The following is an 18,464-nucleotide window of genomic DNA, read 5'->3' as shown; positions in this document are numbered from 1 at the left end:
AATTGAAATTCTTCTAAAAAGTTAAAATAATTATATTTAATGCATGAAAAATGAATAAAATGTGTATTATATGCAAAATATATTAGTGTTTCGTATTCGTAATTGAATGTGTTGTTTGTGATTGAAATGTATGACTTCTCGAGTAATATTTAACACATGAATGATGGATATATATATATATATATATATATATATATATATATATATATATATATATATATATATTAACACTGCAATATCTATCTGATTCGATGAATTTGATTTTGATATGTATTTCAATTCAATTTGATGGATATTTAGGAACACATAGATAGAAACATACATATATATATATATACTCTCAATTTCATTTCCTGTCTCCTCGCCGCGCCGCGCCACAGTGACCATGAAATTCATAAGGAACCATTTGAATTTTTACGGTTTTGTGAAGGAATTACCTAATCGTGGACGGTTGATGGCCATCGACCACGGCACAAGAAAGACCGGAATCTATTACTCCAATAAAAAACTTACTCGCACCACTAATATCTTTAGCGTGCTCTTCATGAGAGATGAAGCTGGAGATGTGAAGACTGTTGATGGGCTTGCAGTCAGTCTCCATCATATGACTCACCAACATTCGGTGATTGGTCTGGTTTTTGGATTCCCTGGTGAATATCCACCCAGGAACGCTCAAGCATGTTTAATCGAGAGATTTGTGGAGGACGTCAAGAAAACGAATAGAGTCGGTGACATGCCGTACACTTACTTTGATGAGGATTATTCAAGCGTGGATGCCGAAGTCTGTCTTGATTGTTTAAAAGAAATGAATGTGAAGCTTTCACACATGATGACCAAAGATTCTATGTCTTCGAAGGTTTTTCTTTGGGTTAGTCGACGAATGATACCTTTGATGCATTTGCTGAATATATCAACTTTCTTATAAAATTATATCTTGGAAGTAATGGTTATGAATTTGTTAACCTTTTTGAATTTTTGTGCTGATTTTGGCATTTCGAATATATATATATATATATTGCTAGAAGACACCTTTTATGAATGTGTCTTTTAGCAAGCCACAAATCAAGGTGTGACACTTTGTAAGAATGTATCATTTATGGTGGTATACTACAGCTTCACCTGGATAAACAATTCATCAAATGCACATCATATAATGTTTTATTAATAAATAATTGAAGTCTTGGATTTCATTTGGTAACGTAATGAAAAGAAGTGATGTCAAGATTTGTCGGGTCCAATTGCAAGTGGTATGATAAAATCAAGATAAATACTTACTTGGTTACAAGACCAAATGTATAGTGTTTACACGCACATACAATGACACACTTGTCCCTAAAATGTTGAATTATTGTTATTTTTTATTATTAGAATCCAACTCCAAATATATGTCCTATCTAAACGAATGTGGATGTCTGATATTAATCACAGCTCACATTGTTATGTGTCGTGTTCTTCATTCTTTTACTCTGCTCTCAGATTTCTACAATGTTATGGAAATGAAACTTCTCAACAATTCAAACCTTGTTAGTTTCTTTCAAAATTTTCAAGTTTGTAGTGTGAATTTGATTTCTTACATTTTTTTTTATCATTATTGTATATTTTATATTCAAATATGATATGTTTCTATAAACAAGAAATTGGTGTTTCTATAAACACGATTTTGAGCTATTTCTATTTTTATTTGCAATATCAATGTGTTTCGATCGATTCGATTTTGAACTGCATTTCAATTCAATTTGATGGATATTTAGAAACATATAGATAGAAACACACACATAATATATATATATATATATATATATATATATATATATATATATATTGTAATATAAATTTGAATTTTTACGGTTTTGTGAAGGAATTGCCTAATCGTGGACGGTTGATGGCCATCGACCACGGCACAAGAAAGACCGGAATCTATTACTCCAATAAAAAAACTTACTCGCACCACTAATATCTTTAGCGTGCTCTTCATGAGGGATGAAGCTGGATATGTGAAGACTGTTGATGTGATTGCAGACAGTCTCCATCATATGACTCACCAACATTCGGTGATTGGTCTGGTTTTTGGATTGCCTGGTGAATATCCACCCAGGAATGCTCAAGCATGTTTAATCGAGAGATTTGTGGAGGACGTCAAGAAAACGAATAGGGTCGTTGACTTGCCGTACACATACTTTGATGAGGATTATTCAAGCGTGGATGCCGAAGTCTGGCTTGATTGTTTAAAAGAAATGAATGTGAAGTTTTCACACATGATGACCAAAGATTCTATGTCTTCGAAGGTTTTTCTTTGGGTTAGTCGACGAATGATACCTTTGATGCATTTGCTGAATATATCAACTTTCTTATAAAATTATATCTTGGAAGTAATGGTTATGAATTTGTTAACCTTTTTGAATTTTTGTGCTGATTTTGGCATTTCGAATATATATATATATATATATATATTGCTAGAAGACACCTTTTATGAATGTGTCTTTTAGCAAGCCACACATCAAGGTGTGACACTTTGTAAGAATGTATCATTTATGGTGGTATACTACAGCTTCACCTGGATAAACAATTCATCAAATGCACATCATATAATGTTTTATTAATAAATAATTGAAGTCTTGGATTTCATTTGGTAACGTAATGAAAAGAAGTGATGTCAAGATTTGTCGGGTCCAGTTGCAAGTGGTATGATAAAATCAAGATAAATACTTACTTGGTTACAAGACCAAATGTATAGTGTTTACACATACATACAATGACACACTTTAGGTTAAGTATTAACAAGAATATTTCAAATGCTAATAATGGAGAAAGTATGATTATGTTTGCCATTCACACTTGGGTTAATGGAGAAAATTTGATTTTAATGGTTTAACTATACACTGTTCTCACTGCTATTGCAAGAGATCATTTTCCAATTATTACCACTACTCTAGAGTCTAGACATGATATGATGAGATTGGTGGTCTACCTCTAGTAGCGTCTATATTTGTTGAAAGAGTCTTGATATGCATGTTACTATTCAGACATTATCTCAGCCACTAAGATTTGCAAGCTTATATGCAACTACCAGCATCATACACTAAGCAAATTTGCATACTAATACTATAATACATCAAATTATTCTACTGCTAAGTAGTAAGATGAAATCAACAGAGATGAGAAGGACAGAGGTGTGTGGGTCAGGTAATGAACCATCTATTTTGACATAATCTAACTAAAAGGATTTTTGAGATTAATCATTATCACGGGGAACAAAATAAGGCACACTTTCCCTGAGGGAAAGATTAGAGGAAGGGGTTTGAAGGACAAAAATGAACATTCTAAGTCCAAATAAATCAGTAGAAGTTGCACGCTTGTAGCCTCAACCGCTCACTTTTCAATAGTAAATGTCTGAATTTAAATAAAACAAAAAAATGCTAGTAAGATTTACATAAAAAAAACATGGCAACCTGCGAGGCTCCCGAATATACAAATCGCCAATTCTTAATTGGAAACAGCATTTAATCTAATCTAATGTAAAAACAAAAGCTAGAGATAATTGCTACTGTGATAACATATGTCAACTGGATACATTAACAATCCAAATCTCCCTATTTTTTATTTTTTTTAGCATGCATCCAACTTTCCCTAACTGATATATAAGAGAGCAAGAAGCATAAAAGAAAAGGGAGTCAAGAAATCAAGGAATAGTACTACTTCACACAATCATGGTTTTTTATAACAATTGAGAAAATTGTCTGAATAAAAGACTGATATATCAGCAACAGAGCTTATGGAGTGTAGAAGCAGCTAGCCTCGTGTGAATTGCCATTACTTATATGAGCAGCATAAGGTGAACAACTTTGAAAGTGATCCACCAGTATACCAATTACAAATCAATCCTTCCTGTTTGTTACCTGCAACAATTGGTCACCCTTAGCATTCTCACAATATTTCTCTGCTAGAAAGATCCCTCATCCATCAGAGCACAAGATGGAGGCGTATTCTGGACTGGAGATGATATCCTTATTCAACCGCTAGACTGCGTTGCCAAGGAGAGGGTGAGAAGAGGATCATGTGTTTACTGATTAGCACCTGGTATTTGATAACGGGAAGGTAGTGCTTGAACCAGTGGGCGGTCAAAGTAGGAGAGACTGATGGCTTCAGCAAGGTGGAACGTTTCGAGAGAGGCTGATGATTTTGTAGCCACCCCCTGTCTTCATAACCTCAAGCAACATATAACTCATTTTCAATTCTATTTTTTCTTGATTGCTTTGCTAATTTTCAAAATAAAACCCCATGTCAAATTTTCAATTTTTAACATTTTTTGGTCTTGATTACTGTTGGGGAAGTCTTGTTTCTCAGAAAGTTAAGTGCTTTTTGCTTCTGTTTTGCGTGATGTTTTGTTGGATTTTGTAATAAACTCCTTATTTATTTTTTCGATCTAGTTGTGTTGGGATATGCTTTATTTGTAATGAACCCTTGATAGTAAGTTCTCATGGGAATATCATCAATAAACATGTTACCCAACAAAATGCAGTTTCCAAGTGATGATGGAGGAAATGTTAAATGCTAATGGTAGTTGTGGTACCGCCATCGCCCCCAGTGCTATGGTGATGAGAGTAAATATCTTATTGATGTTTGGAAGAAATAGGGAGTGGGATGCGGAAATGCTTCACGGCCCCTTAATTGCCGATTGAGAACAGCCGTTGGTATCTTTGACGAGATCGAGTACACTTCACTGCTCAAATTTTCAGATGAAAGGGGCATGTGTGTTATTGGTAGACCTCTAGAATGTAGTCTAGTGTATTATTTCTTTTACTTTTTATCCAATTAGTTACTTTCTAGTTTCCCCTTCCCAGATATCTCCACATACTTTGGTGCAAGACCAATCCCATTCAGATTCAGCTATGCATCAGTAAATTCTTTGGAAAAAAAACATATTTTCCATCTAACGCTACACTATTATAATGACAGATTTACATGCACATTATTTTTACTATATGTCTACAAACCAACATTACATCGGTCCAAGTGGAATTGAACTCGGATCCCTTAAGGTCTAGGGTCCAAGCCCTGTGGATACATTATTACCATACTCAATACACACACAAACACATCTGTCTACGTACATATTGATAAACAACAATATTAGGTACAAATCTTATCTACAGAAAAGACAAACATCAACGTTGAGTACAGGACCTATTCACAAAAAAGAAAAAAAGACAAGCATCATGAATGAGTACAAAATATCTTGTACTGGAGTCTGATTCATGATAACGAACAGGTATTTTTGCAATTTACAGTGAAATGATGAGAATTCAAAAGTACCTCGAAACTGTATATTGGCAAATATTGTTCCTACTTGTTTTTCCACTCCACCTCCAATGCAATCTCATTACGGCGTTGAAATGGAAGAGAAAATGGGGGATTATACTGAAACAAAATAAAAGAGTAACTACCATTTGAAGAAGAAAGGGATCGACGAGAAAGCCTTACAGACGTTTAACCCCTAGATTGCGTTAAGGATTTAACCTGTGCAATTTCTACTGAAGTTCCCTCTTTAATTTTGAACTGTCCGTCATTTTTCATGGCTTCTCTTAGTTTCGATTCACGCCTCTTAACTTCTTCATCATTTACAAAACCTGATTCAGTACAAAGGAAGGAAAAATACATAATTAATTTAGGACTTTAAATGAAATTTGAGTAAATATTTGATCCACTTATAATAAGTATTTAGAGGTGCCTGAAAAATAAAACACACACACACACACATAGAAAGACTCGATGAATCATGTAGGACTACATATATATACATAAATACAAAGAAATACTAGCAATACATTATAATTGGACGAAGTTCATGTGGGGCTCACTGAATCATGCAGGTCTCTCTTCCTATTTGGAGGTTCGCACATGGCCACATGAATTACACTCAATAATAGAGAGAATGTTGAATAAATGTGTTGCTAAGACTTCTCTACATGCAAATATACATATGAATGGAATAAACCAATCTGTGTGTTATCTGTGCTGTCTCCATTAGTTAAATATTCAGTCATAATTCCTTTATAATCATAATCCAATACGCCTACTAAATAACCAATGACAGGGACAAAATGAAATTGAATTTGTATACATACAATATACAAAGCATTAAGGCAAGAGCACACCTGAAAAGGAAACCACAGCAACTATTTTTCTGGCCACCTCTTTAATTGTCACAGAGGAATCTTTAGGCAGTGGCAAGTTAGCACCGTACTTTGAAGGCATGACAAAAGACATTTTCCACTCATCTTTATCTCCAGTCTAAGATAATACATCGATAAATCAGAACATCATAAAACAAACATACATTCAAGAAATATCTCTTTTTTTTAAGAAGCCAAACTAGCCCATGGAAATTGGCACCGGGGAGAATCAAACCTAAGACGCTGAGAGGAGCGCACTGCAAGGTCCCAAACCAACATCACCAAGCTCAAGAAATATCTCCTAATTGAATACTAGAACTAAATGTTGAACTTCCAGAAAATATATATATTAACATGTAATTGGGATAGAACATGGTTGATTCCTATAGTAAAGAACAATATCAACTTATCCAAACTGCAAACTAATCTCTGGCAATTAGAGCTTGAACTTTACATATTACTGGGCCATATTTAAAGAACCTATGAATTCAAAAGACTTTTCAGGTTATATGCAATCATAAAATGTCAGCTTGACAAAATATTCCAGGGTAGTTTAAGTTGTTTAAACACCAGCTGAACTTTAATTTGATTGAACCTGGATTCGTGAAGTTTGGTTTAAAACATTGTTAACTTAGTATTTCGTTGACATTATTGAAAAATAAATATTAGGTTAGGTGCAATTGTTTAACTGCCATAATTGAAAGGAATTTATAATGAATAAATCAAATAAAATATATTGAAATAATTTTGCTGGAAAGCCATATGAAAATAAATAAGGACTGTAGATGAGATATTTAATAAAATCCATTTTATTATGAAAAAAAATCATAATACCTTTGTTGTTAACACGGGAGTTGTCATATCCATTTTAACCCCGTCAGATTGATTCTTACTGGTAAAAACAGGTGTAGTCATCTCCATTTTCTCCTCCGTTGTATTCTACCATCAAAAGAACAACACACATCTATAACTTCTCTCAAAAGTGAAAGGGGAAACCAAGATATGCAGCAACCAACAGCAACCCAATGAAATTTTAAAAATGCAGGAATGTAGCTCGGTTCTAAAATGTATTACTACCTTACCAAAAAGGTATCCGGCAAGGACATTAAATGACTGAGAAGAACCACTGAAATCGAACCCACTCTTCCCAGGCATTGTAGTCTCTGCTACAAAGTAAGGCTGCAAAGACAATCAAGTCAAGGTAGGTGAGATTGATAGGAACCAACTGGTATTATTACAAAACATGGGAAAGAATTTCCTCGATTATAAAACAGCAACACAACTTTGAGGGTCTGCCCACATCCAAATGTGCCAAAAGACCCTAAATAACTTCAATAAGAACAAGATCCCCTCTCTAATCTCCCTTTTCTATTTGCAGGAAACATGCACCAAGTTAATGAAAGTTTTTCCAATTTGAATTAGCTCCAAATTAATGAAAGCTTTTCCATTTAAATAAACATTTGATTCTTCGTTTTTTTATTTTGGAAACTTGGTATCCAGACAAATGATCGATTAATCCGGGGGACAAATCCCATCGTCTACTAGCGGGGCCCAATTGAAAGCTCTATGTGGACTGGCCCAAAGCAGGATTTATTGGCCCCTGGGAGATTCGAACCTGAGACATGAGCACTTCCTAGGTCTCAAGTCTTCACCACAAGGCCAACCAACCAAACCCCTGGGGGTTATAAACTTTTGATTCTTAACTAATAAAAAACTCATAAAGGAAGGCATCTATACATGTTACAGCCGTACACTTACAGGCACATGCCCAAGTAAGAACATGAAGAAATCACACTATCCTTTTGTGAACAAAAAGAAAATGATAGAATCAAATTGAACAAAAAAAAGCCAAAATATTGAATAATTATAGTATTAGATACCTCAATTTCCCTAATTTCATACTGGTCCCTTCTAGTTAGAACTTTGAACTTGACAGTCTCAAGGTCCGGAACTACAAGAAAGCTCAAACACCGAAATAATTAACAATATACAAGAATAATTAAAATATGTTGCATAATTGAGCAGAAAAATGAAGCACCTGTCATGAACGCTTCTTCGAGAGTACGGCTTTCAAATCTTTTTGGAAACAAGTACTTTGCAGTCTCAGTAACGGCATCGGCAACAACTGCATCACGAAATAAATAAATAAATCAAAAGATTGAAAGAAAAAAAAAATGATGAAGAGATAAGTAGGATTTTTTGGTTTATAGTGACATTTACGTCGCTGTGAGAGAGAGGTGGATTGAGAAGCGAGAGCAAAAATGAGTGAGATTCGAGCTTCGAATGCTGACATGGTTCTTCGCTGGGTGCTTACTCTGTTGCTAGAAGATGCAGAGTTGGTAATAGATACAACTTTCTTGTTAGGTTTTCCATGATGAATCGAGGTTGATTGAAATGAAATACAAGGGTTGCAAAGAGGAATTACCATGTTTATTTTGGGAATTGAATGTGCTTGGTTCATTGTTATTCTTTGGGTTTTGAATTTCTGTTTAATTTTGGGATACTGGTGTGGTGGTTATGGTTTTCCCGGCACAGTTTATATAGCTCCTCTTTCAGATATTTTTTATTTTTTTGTCACTTTGGTATAAGGGATCTTTTTTCTTTCTCTTTGTAATAGGTGAGCCAAACCTCAATTAATTAATCATTTTAGGTAAATACTAGTACAAGATTAATGAGTAAATACTCTTCTTTAAAATTCTTCTTTTGTAAAAAAAAAAAAAACTCTTATTTAAAAAAAATAAATACTTTTCTTCATCTCCAACTTTTTTAACACTTGTTTTATTTTAAGATTGTCTCCAATTTAACGAAACTCTAAAATAGGCTATGATTTTGTGCAACGTTAATTAAATTGGTCACTTTATCATTGTTAAAATAACATCATATTTTTAGAACCTATTTGAATCGTTTTAAATATATATATAGAGAAATGCTAGGTCACACTCACTAACGCTCTCTTTTAACACACCCAATTATAATATGCCATGTCATCCACTTTTTACCTACAAACCGGTTTCACCCATACTAGTGTTTCCATTTATTTTATTTTTATGATTAAATTAGATTTAAATTTTCATCTTCTCCACTCAACTTTCCACAAACCTGGGTTCATCAGAGAAAGTCAAAAATTGTTTTGCTTTCATATAACAAAATAAAAGATGCATACACAGGAAAAAAAATTGGAACGTAACTATACTTTTTCAATCTCAGTCTTTGTATAAGTTTTTCCCCTTTAATACAACGTGCAAAAAACATTCTTCAGAGTTTTTCAATCAAACAAATAAAACTTTACTGAATCTGAATCGTACAATCTCCACCCCAACAAAATCAATAAAAATTGATCTCACTTTGAGATGTTTATAGCTCACAAGTCACAACCATACCTATATTGCTTAAAAGGCGATAAAGAGAAAGAAAAAAGGGTCAGATCGACGAAAATGACGACAAAGCTTGCAAGGGACAAATCAGAATGAGACAAATGAGATGATTAACAAAATAAAACGAAGACGAGATCGGAATGAAATAGAGACGAGATGGGTCAGATCAAACGAGAAAGATTGTAGATCTTGTGCGGTAGAGAAGGACGATATGAGCAATGGACAAATCGGAAGAAAAGGAAGACATGGAGAAATGAGAAAGAGAAGAAGAAGGGAGCCATGTTTTAGTTTTTTTTTTTTTTAATTCAGACTTTCTGAGCCTTGGAGTTCAACGAGGAGGATGAGTTCCAGTAAAATTAACAAAAAATGTGAAATAGTAACTTTTAGTACCGGTTGCCAGTCAAAGAAATAAAATAAGTGGATGATGTGTCTAATTATCATCGGAGTGTGTTGAAAGAGAGTGTTAAAATGAGTGACCCTAGCATTAATGATGAATGTAATTTCGATTGAGAGAGATACCAACATTTACATCAACACACTTTGAATAAGATTAATTAAGTGAAAATAAATCTATGTAAAAATAAAAATAAAAATAAAAATATCATATGACTTAAACAGCATAGTATCTTTGAACATCTTGATCTTAAAACACAAGAGTGTCTAAAAACAAGAAAAGAGAACCTACACTCGTGTCAAAAAGACAAGTAAAAACCGCACAACAAAAACAACAGGACCAAACAGAAGCGACAACACCTAAAAAAACCTCTCTCCCTCTGGCTCTGCTAGTCCATTCACGCCAGAAAAACGAAAATTGACATGAAAAAGCATTTACTAAAACCAATAACAAAACCACCACCACCAATCCTCAACCCACCACCACCACCACCACCAACAATCACATCACTCTTCCCTCCAACACTTTCCCCCACCCAACACTACACCCACTTCCTCCATTTCCTCAACCACCACCTCACTCCACCCCTCACCCCACAAACCCTAACCCACTTCCTCAAATCCAAACTCCACCACCACCCTTCTTTCACCCACTTCGACTTCCATCTCTTCTCTTGGGCTTCCACCCTTGACACCTTCTCTCACAACCACACCTCCTACGAATGGATGGCACGTACTCTCGCTCTCTCTCATCGTTTCTCTCTCCTCCGCACCCTCCTCACTTTCATCTCCACCAACCCCTGCCAATGCTCTCAAGCCATCTTCTCTTGCCCACAAACCGAACCCATTTTCCGTTTTGCAATTCAGTCTTACTGTAAAGCTTTCAAATTTGATGATGCTGTTTTTGCATTTAATGTTATGCGTAGGTTAATTGATGGAAAACCGAGTGTTTCGGTTTGTAATATTTTGATTCATGGGTTTGTTAAATCTGGTAGATTTGATAGAGCTTTTGAGTTTTATAATCAGATGGTTAAGGATAGGATTAAGCCTGATGTGTTTACTTTTAATATCTTGATTAGTGGTTATTGTAGGGATTTTAAATTTAGTTGTGCATTGGAGATGTTTGATGAAATGAGGAAAATGGGGTGTCATCCAAATGTTGTTACTTTTAATACTTTGATTAAAGGGTTGTTTAGGGAATGTAGGATTGATGAAGGGATTGGGATGGTTTATGAGATGATTGAATTGGGGTGTCCACTTTCTGATGTTACCTGTGAGATTTTGGTTGACGGGCTTTGTAAGGAAGGGAAGGTTTTACAGGCGTGTGATTTGTTGATGGAGTTTTCGAAGAGAGGGGTTTTGCCTAAAGGGTATGATTATTTTGTTTTGGTGGAAATTTTGTGTGGGAAAGGAGAGGCTTTTAAGGCTTTGGAGGTTATTTATGAGTTGTGGAGCAAAGGTTGTGTTCCTAGCTTGATTTCTTGTATTGTGATGATTGATGGTTTGAGAGGATTGGGGAAGATTGAAGAGGCAATGAGATTGGTTGAAAAAATGCTTAAAGAGGAGGGTTTGGTACTTGATGTTGTCACTTTCAATTCTGTCCTTCAAGATCTTTGTGATGCGGGAAGGACCGAAGATGCAAATAGGTTGAGATTACTTGCTTCAAGCAAAGGTTCAGAACCCGATGCCATGACTTATAAAATTCTGGTTGCTGGGTATAGAGGAGAGGGAAATCAAGCAGAAGGAGAGTTAGTGGTAAATGAAATGCTTGATAAGGGGTTTATACCTGATCTTGCTTCATATAATAAGTTGATGGATGGACTATATAATTGCCAACACCGTAGGCATTATCAAGTGAACAAGATTGGCAGGTGAAAATGCAAACAATATAAGATTTAACTTGGTTGTCAAACTTTGTTTGGGATAAGATTGTTGAGGAGTGATTGAGATGTGAGCCTGTAATCAGCTGAAAATTCAGACAATTAATACAAGTTGTTTTGCGCAACGATGAAGATAGGTTGCACTTGCAAGTCCACTTTGAAGATGGTTGGTGCTCTAAACTCACGGCTTTTAAAATTATATGATTATTACAATTATGTTTACCTGATGCTAGTGAACATTGTAAATATTTCCATTTCATGGAGACTGATACACAAAGTCCGTGTCTCCTTTGTGAGTTACAAGATATCATTTATGTGTTTTCATTATTTAATAGCGATCTTAAGTTTGTTGTTACCCATACCTTCATTGTAACATTTTCATGTGTTTCAGTTCTTTCTTTTCATTTGTAATTTCTTTGTTTCATCAAATCAAATCCCGCTACCACAAACCGTTGATAAAGGCCAGGGGTAGAATTTGGTGTCTCCTTAATCTCTGCGGTCACATGTGGAATTCGATTTAGAATTTCAGATATCCTAGAATTTGATGTGATTAGTTGTTACTAATAATGCTAAGTACTTCACATTATTATGAAAACAACTAAAATCAACATAAGGAATATTGTGCAGATTTTCAAAGCCATTGTTGCTTATAAATGTACAAATTTTTACATTATTATGACTGTGCAAATTTTGTGATGGTTCTTATATGTTGTTGTGTTTGATAAACTTCAATCTGTTTTCATTCATATATATTGTTGTGTTTGATAAACTTTAATTTGTTTTGTTTCTTATATGTTGTTTCTCTATCTTCATGATGACTCTACTATTGTGTTAGGATCATGGAAGGGTGTTATTTGAGCTTACATTTCATTTTGCCGTCACCTTACAGGCTAACCTTGGAGCTCAACATGTACTTATGTGCAGTAACCAACAGATTTTTAAATAATAGCAGCTTCTAGGGTAGATTGATTTTGAAATTATTTCTGCATCAAAAACTCTCTTATTTAACTCATGTATCTCTAAATCTATATTTACCTATAAGCTTATAAGCAATAAGGGGAGTTTTGATTTCCATGGTCTGAAGAAAAAGGAATTTTTGATGTATACAATTGGAAGTGTTATTTTTGCACATTGCAATTCTTATCCTCTACTATAGAAATGGTAAGGCAGTAATGTATTAAACTAACATGATGTGATTGATCGTTACTAAATAGGTTGAAGAATTTGAAAGAGTATGAAGACCACTGGCCATCATCTACAATTCGCTGCTCCTGCCTCCTCATCGGTTGTGCATGGTTCTGCTGATGCGCCTCCCTCTGCTGCACAGGTAACATACCTCACTTCCACTTGAATGGGTTCTCTTTGAGTTTAGAATATTCAATGAAGTATGACTATACCTTAGGCATATGCATTTTTTCATACACATGTATTGTTTAGTTTTGGTTTAAGCATCTCAATGCTAGTTTAATGGGCTCTATGATAAGCATTTTAGCCACCACACCAATATTTCTAAATTTTGTTTTTCTAGTTAGTACTTAAAAAGGAATTTTTGTCAATATCTTTTTCGCAACCAACATCATATACTCTCAGATCATTTCAACCATCACACCAGTATATGTAGCCTCATTTATCCATTCTTTTTGGTAATATCATATCTTCTATGGTAATACGCATGTATGAGTAATTGTAAAAAGAAGCAAGTCTATTATGCCTGCAGTCTAGCCATATCCTCTAAGATTTTGTCTATTGGCTTTCCTTAATGATTCATATGTTTATTCTTTTGGGGCCATCCTTCAGTCTAAAATATTTGAAGCTAATTTTTAATCATTCAAAATTCCCATAGTGTCAATATCTGAAACAAACGAGTTTGCATTAAAGCATAGAAAATCACAATTGAATGACAACGACTCTCACCAAATAAGTGGTTTCAGTCTGACGAACACAACCACAGTTCATTCTTTCCCATTGGTTGTCATTCACTCCCATTAATCTTTATATTTGTTACTTCATTTTGGCATAAGTTGGTTTTCATCATTCATTCTTGCAATGGCTACACCTTTACTTTGGATCAACAATCAAGAAGAAGCACATTTTCGTGTCCCTACTTAATGTGTTCATTCTAGTGTACAAACTTTACTTCCACACTGAACTTCCCATAATTCAGTGTGGAAGTAAATAGTACAATTCCGCACCTTCAATGTGCTTTTATTTTTCTTTGCAAGAGTCTAATAACTTTAGACTGAGTTTACTTTGTGGTGAAGTTGAAACACAAATGCTGTGTTTTGGAATTAGATGAATCGTTTCTTTAGTTCAGCTAATGAAAAATACTTTCAATAACCAAACTAACTAACGATAGAAACATTTGAGGATGTTTTTGTTAATCGAAGACTATAGCAATATCAATTGACACATTCAAGAGCTAAAATGTCTTTTTATTCAAAAGAAAACTAATCAAGATATTGAGCACATTACCAAACAGTTCAGTTCTCAAGCAGTTTTGAAAACTAATCAAAATGTCTTTTTCTCATTTTTTTGGGTTCTGAAACAGTTTTGAAAAGTCAGATTACCAAATAGATTTTTTTTTTCTTCTTAAAAACAGTTTTCTAAAATTGATTTGTAAAACTTATTTTAAAAACTAAACAAAAACTATTTCAAACAGGCACGTAGTTTTATGTGAGTAGGTTTCAGGAAACAAACTTGTTAATGCAATCTAATTAACATCTTATCTTTTGCTGTTGTTTTTGTATGATTGTCAGTCCATAATTACATTTTTAACTATGTTTACATGCAATACAATTACTTTCTTTGGTTCACCTTTCATCTCTCTTTCTGGTCATGCTTAAAATCAACAATTTGTGTAGGTGAAATTGTGTTGTGTTTCTTAACTCATTGATTTGTCGTTGGAATTTCAGGGGATTAAGTTGATTTTTTGTTGCCTGTGTATCATCACTGGGGTAGTGCAGCTTCCGCACTGCTTTCTTTGAATGTACTAGATGTGTTCGTGGAGGAATGGAGCTGAGTGTGCTTCAATCTCCTCGACGGGGTTCCCACAAGCGCAAGTATAACAAAGATGCTTATTCAAAAGTCAGGCTCCATGGGTCTTATGTATGTTACTTGATGAGAACCAACCCTCCTAAATGAAGGATAAGGAGCCTTCAAGAGTTAGGAGTGGAAGGACCTTTCATTGGAGAGAAGATTAGCAAACTGAAGGCACAATTGAATCAATAAGTTGTTAGCTTTTATAGTCTTGTAAAATCATATGAGAAGATATCTTTTGGTTATAGAATTAGCTCAAGATATCTTTTAATTTTGGAATGTAATTAATCATACTTTTTTATTAGGAACAGAGTTTTGTAGTCACTTTAAAATACGTTTGTGTTTCAAACATTAATATGATTGAAGGAACAAAGAAAAAATGCAAGTTGATTGAGAATGTCAATAATACATAGTTGTGTGATTGATTTAAGTGTGCTTGTTCTAACAAAAATTGATTTTGAATTAATAGATTTTGGCTAAATAAAAATGAGTTGAGCATAAATTGATTTATGTTTGGATTGTTCAGACCAAAATTAGTTTTTGATTTATGAATTACCAAAAAGGTCCCAAGTCCTAACACACACATGCGTATGTTCGAACTTAAATTTATGAAATTTAATATCATTGTGTGTAGGTTATTATTATTTTGAACGTAGAAATGCATGTTATATTAAAAACTTGATATTTGATATAAAACAATTTTATCAGGTCTCTTATGTTTCTGTTGTTAAAATTTGCTTATACTTTTTTTCGAAGCCAAAAGGAACGTTCTATCAACAGGAAAGGCAGACAATACAAGGCACAAGAAATGCCAAAATAATAAGATAGTTCAAAAAATAAAAAAGGACTATATAGGGCAGCAAATATGTAAATATCCAGAATAATGTCCAACCCACCACACCTGTTTAATAGAAGAATCAAGAAAAAAAAATTCCATGATTATGTCATTATACGGTAACACATTCATTCAACCCATCAACTCAATCTAGTAAACCAGGAAGGAACATGTACTGCTGCTAGTCCTACCACACTACCGATTTCATTTCCAAAGAGCATCAAGGTCCCATTTCAAATGTACCATAAGAGCTGTAACAAAGAATTTCGAGGTACTGCCATATGCTTGTCCTCATAATTCCTTAAGCACCCAAATCATTGAACAGGCAAATTGCAGCACCTTCCTTAACTTTTGTAATAAATGGATCAATAAAACATTCCTCTATGAACTGCTTTTCATGCCATCCTTCCATCCTCTGTTTTTATATAGGCATGAGATTTGACTTGCACCCTCCGTCCTACAAATATTGTCGCAGTTGACCATTTGACACAAATTAAGAAAAGATGATAGCATACATCTAGATTTATTGTTTGATCAGAATTACAGCTGAACCGGTCTCAATACTTAATGCATTGATATCCATAAAGACAACCTTGTCCTATGTTAATCAACTTATCAAAAACTACAGCTGAACTGGTGGCGTCAATATGTGGGATTCCTCATTTTTCTGCTTTTAAGACTAAACAAGCACATGTTTCGGTTGCACATAGCCAAGAGGTCAGGCTACAATAGCCAAGAGTACAGATAACAGTGAGCACATAACATAGTAGAGCAGAACTAAAGAAGTCAAAACTACCATAACACATGTAAATAACAGAAGAAAATGATCAAGAATATTAGAACAGAACTAAAGAACAGTGACACACAACATAATCTTTCACTAAAAGAAATGGCGATGAACATTATTCGTAGTACATAAGGCGATGTATGATGGCAAAGACATTTAACAAAACACCTTAAAGACATCTTGAAGTACTTACGGAAATAGGACCAAAATGAACACTATGCACAACTCTGGATTTTTTAAAGATTGATATCAGGAACGTCATAGAACTCTAGAAAGCAGGTTGCTCTTGCAAACATCCACTACAATGGTAGGAGCCATTGATGGTAGTTAATAAAGGCATTGAAAGAATAAAAGGAATTATATAACTGCAAACAAACAACAAACGGTGATTTGATGATAGTATCAATTGCTGAAGAGGAAATCAAACATGCTTCGTATATCTTTACTAGAATCAATGAATCACGAACACCAGCAATAATTTGAGAAAACGTAAGTAATTGAATTGAATTTTAAACTACATGTGTCATGTCCGGCATTGACATTTGCCAGACACCATGTTCAATCTGACTAGAACCATCACATGAGAAATAAAAGAAATATAGATTCGCGAAAAGAAAAAACAAGGCTTAATCAAACAAAATACATAGCCATCTGAACTTCTTTCTCCTTGAAACCACATTTCTCATAGAACACCTTGTTCTCAACACTGCAATCGAGAATTACCTTATAACACCCAACAGAACGAGCATGATCGGTAAGAAAGTTAATTACTTTCTTCCCCAATTGTTTCCCACGAGCACTTGAATCCACAACAACATCTTCTATATGCCCAACTTTACCACAATTTCTTAAAAATTTCTTCTCAATAAACACACTCCCCGTTGCAATAATCTTTCCGGTAATCTCATCTTCAATAACACATATAACATGATCATCTCCAAGTGAATCAACCTCTCGAAATCGATCCTCAAATTCCTTATCAGAGACTGAATCACAAACGCTAAGCTGTTGTAGTAATTCTATGAAACCTTTTTTCTTGTCTGTAATCTCTAATCTTCTGGCTCTATACTTTTGTTCCTCACTGTTTTGCATCTTCTAATAACTAAAGAATCTGAGAAGAAATAAAAAAAATGTAAATTGCAAGCAATTTGTAGCAATACCGCAGAAAGAAAATGGAAAAAAATCTGAAAGAGATTAGGAAATTTTGAACGTACTTGCAGCTTCAAGATGGAGGAAGAGGAATTACTTTTGCTTGCGACGATGACGACGTCTGTCAGAAGCTACTTTTGCTTGCGTTCCCTTTTATTCAGAAAAATTGTGTTGGCTTGGTAAAATCTGAGCCGTTTGATGAAGTGGTGAAATCTGAACCGTGAGTTAGGTTAGTTTGAAGCACGATTTATTTAAGCTATGAAGCCCCGATACGGATACGGATACGGGTACGATACGATACGGGTACGCGAATACGTCAAAAATTTCAAATTTAGGATACGATACGGCTTGGATACGTTTACAATTTTTTTTAATATATATATATATATATATATTAGACATAAACGCACAAAAAATAAATAGCGTGAAATCTTAAAACTAATTACATCAAGTCAAAATACAATGGACCATTCACCAACTAAGATATCCTTTAAACCAAAACATACCATATAAACAACCTGCACTATGATGATACCAAGGTAGTATGAAGATAGTCACCCTTTTCAAGTAATGGCCAATATAATGATCCCAATTTACAAAAATTAATACTTGTGATCAAAATACAAATAAAAATTTTAAATAAAAATTAAATTAAATCATTCGGATACTTCTGGGATACGTATCCGGGAGTATCCTTAAGGTATCCAATATATTTTTAAATAAAAATTAAATTAAATCATTCGGATACTTCTGCGATACGTATCCTGGAGTATCCGCGGAGTATCGGTATCCGATACGTATCCGACACGGGTACGACACCATTTTGGAGTATCCGGG

General features: G+C 34.3%; 4 protein-coding genes across 8 annotated transcripts; 2 read left to right on the top strand and 2 right to left on the bottom strand.

Annotated features, from left to right (window-relative positions):
- The first annotated feature begins 385 nt into the window (after positions 1 to 385).
- On the top strand, positions 386 to 925 carry LOC146910744 (uncharacterized). Its single transcript, XM_085729459.1, has one exon. It carries the CDS (start codon positions 386 to 388, stop codon positions 923 to 925), a length of 540 nt encoding a protein of 179 aa, XP_085585585.1.
- A 3,997-nt stretch (positions 926 to 4,922) lies between these two features.
- On the bottom strand, positions 4,923 to 8,686 carry LOC146910743 (SOUL heme-binding family protein). Its single transcript, XM_085724047.1, has 9 exons — positions 8,394 to 8,686; positions 8,212 to 8,298; positions 8,054 to 8,124; positions 7,251 to 7,352; positions 7,008 to 7,112; positions 6,156 to 6,291; positions 5,518 to 5,627; positions 5,314 to 5,418; positions 4,923 to 5,184 (listed from the first exon to the last, which is right to left on the bottom strand). The coding sequence occupies exons 1-8, from the start codon at positions 8,632 to 8,634 to the stop codon at positions 5,344 to 5,346; spliced, it is 927 nt and encodes a 308-aa protein (XP_085580173.1). The 5' UTR covers positions 8,635 to 8,686; the 3' UTR covers positions 4,923 to 5,184; positions 5,314 to 5,343.
- Positions 8,687 to 10,282: 1,596 nt separating this feature from the next.
- On the top strand, positions 10,283 to 15,286 carry LOC146910742 (pentatricopeptide (PPR) repeat-containing protein). Of its 2 annotated transcripts, none has more exons than XM_085726459.1 (3): positions 10,283 to 11,986; positions 13,035 to 13,147; positions 14,733 to 15,286. In XM_085726459.1, exon 1 carries the CDS (start codon positions 10,364 to 10,366, stop codon positions 11,813 to 11,815), a length of 1,452 nt encoding a protein of 483 aa, XP_085582585.1. In that variant the 5' UTR covers positions 10,283 to 10,363; the 3' UTR covers positions 11,816 to 11,986; positions 13,035 to 13,147; positions 14,733 to 15,286. The 2 variants fall into 2 exon arrangements, with proteins under 2 accessions (XP_085582585.1, XP_085582586.1); XM_085726460.1 differs by having other exon boundaries at positions 12,710 to 13,147.
- A 379-nt stretch (positions 15,287 to 15,665) lies between these two features.
- On the bottom strand, positions 15,666 to 17,752 carry GNA1 (glucose-6-phosphate acetyltransferase 1). Of its 4 annotated transcripts, none has more exons than XM_085726467.1 (4): positions 17,693 to 17,752; positions 17,202 to 17,589; positions 16,672 to 16,777; positions 15,709 to 16,414 (listed from the first exon to the last, which is right to left on the bottom strand). In XM_085726467.1, exons 2-3 carry the CDS (start codon positions 17,568 to 17,570, stop codon positions 16,715 to 16,717), a joined length of 432 nt encoding a protein of 143 aa, XP_085582593.1. In that variant the 5' UTR covers positions 17,571 to 17,589; positions 17,693 to 17,752; the 3' UTR covers positions 15,709 to 16,414; positions 16,672 to 16,714. The 4 variants fall into 4 exon arrangements, with proteins under 4 accessions (XP_085582592.1, XP_085582593.1, XP_085582594.1 ...); XM_085726468.1 differs by having other exon boundaries at positions 16,008 to 16,148; XM_085726466.1 differs by lacking the exon at positions 16,672 to 16,777 and having other exon boundaries at positions 15,666 to 16,414.
- Positions 17,753 to 18,464: the final 712 nt, after the last annotated feature.

This window comes from Medicago sativa, chromosome 7 (genome assembly GCF_051527215.1).
Source record: "Medicago sativa cultivar Bolivia chromosome 7, Bolivia_mono, whole genome shotgun sequence".
NCBI classification, from domain to species: domain Eukaryota; kingdom Viridiplantae; phylum Streptophyta; class Magnoliopsida; order Fabales; family Fabaceae; genus Medicago; species Medicago sativa.
This window is presented reverse-complemented; position numbering and strand designations above follow the sequence as displayed.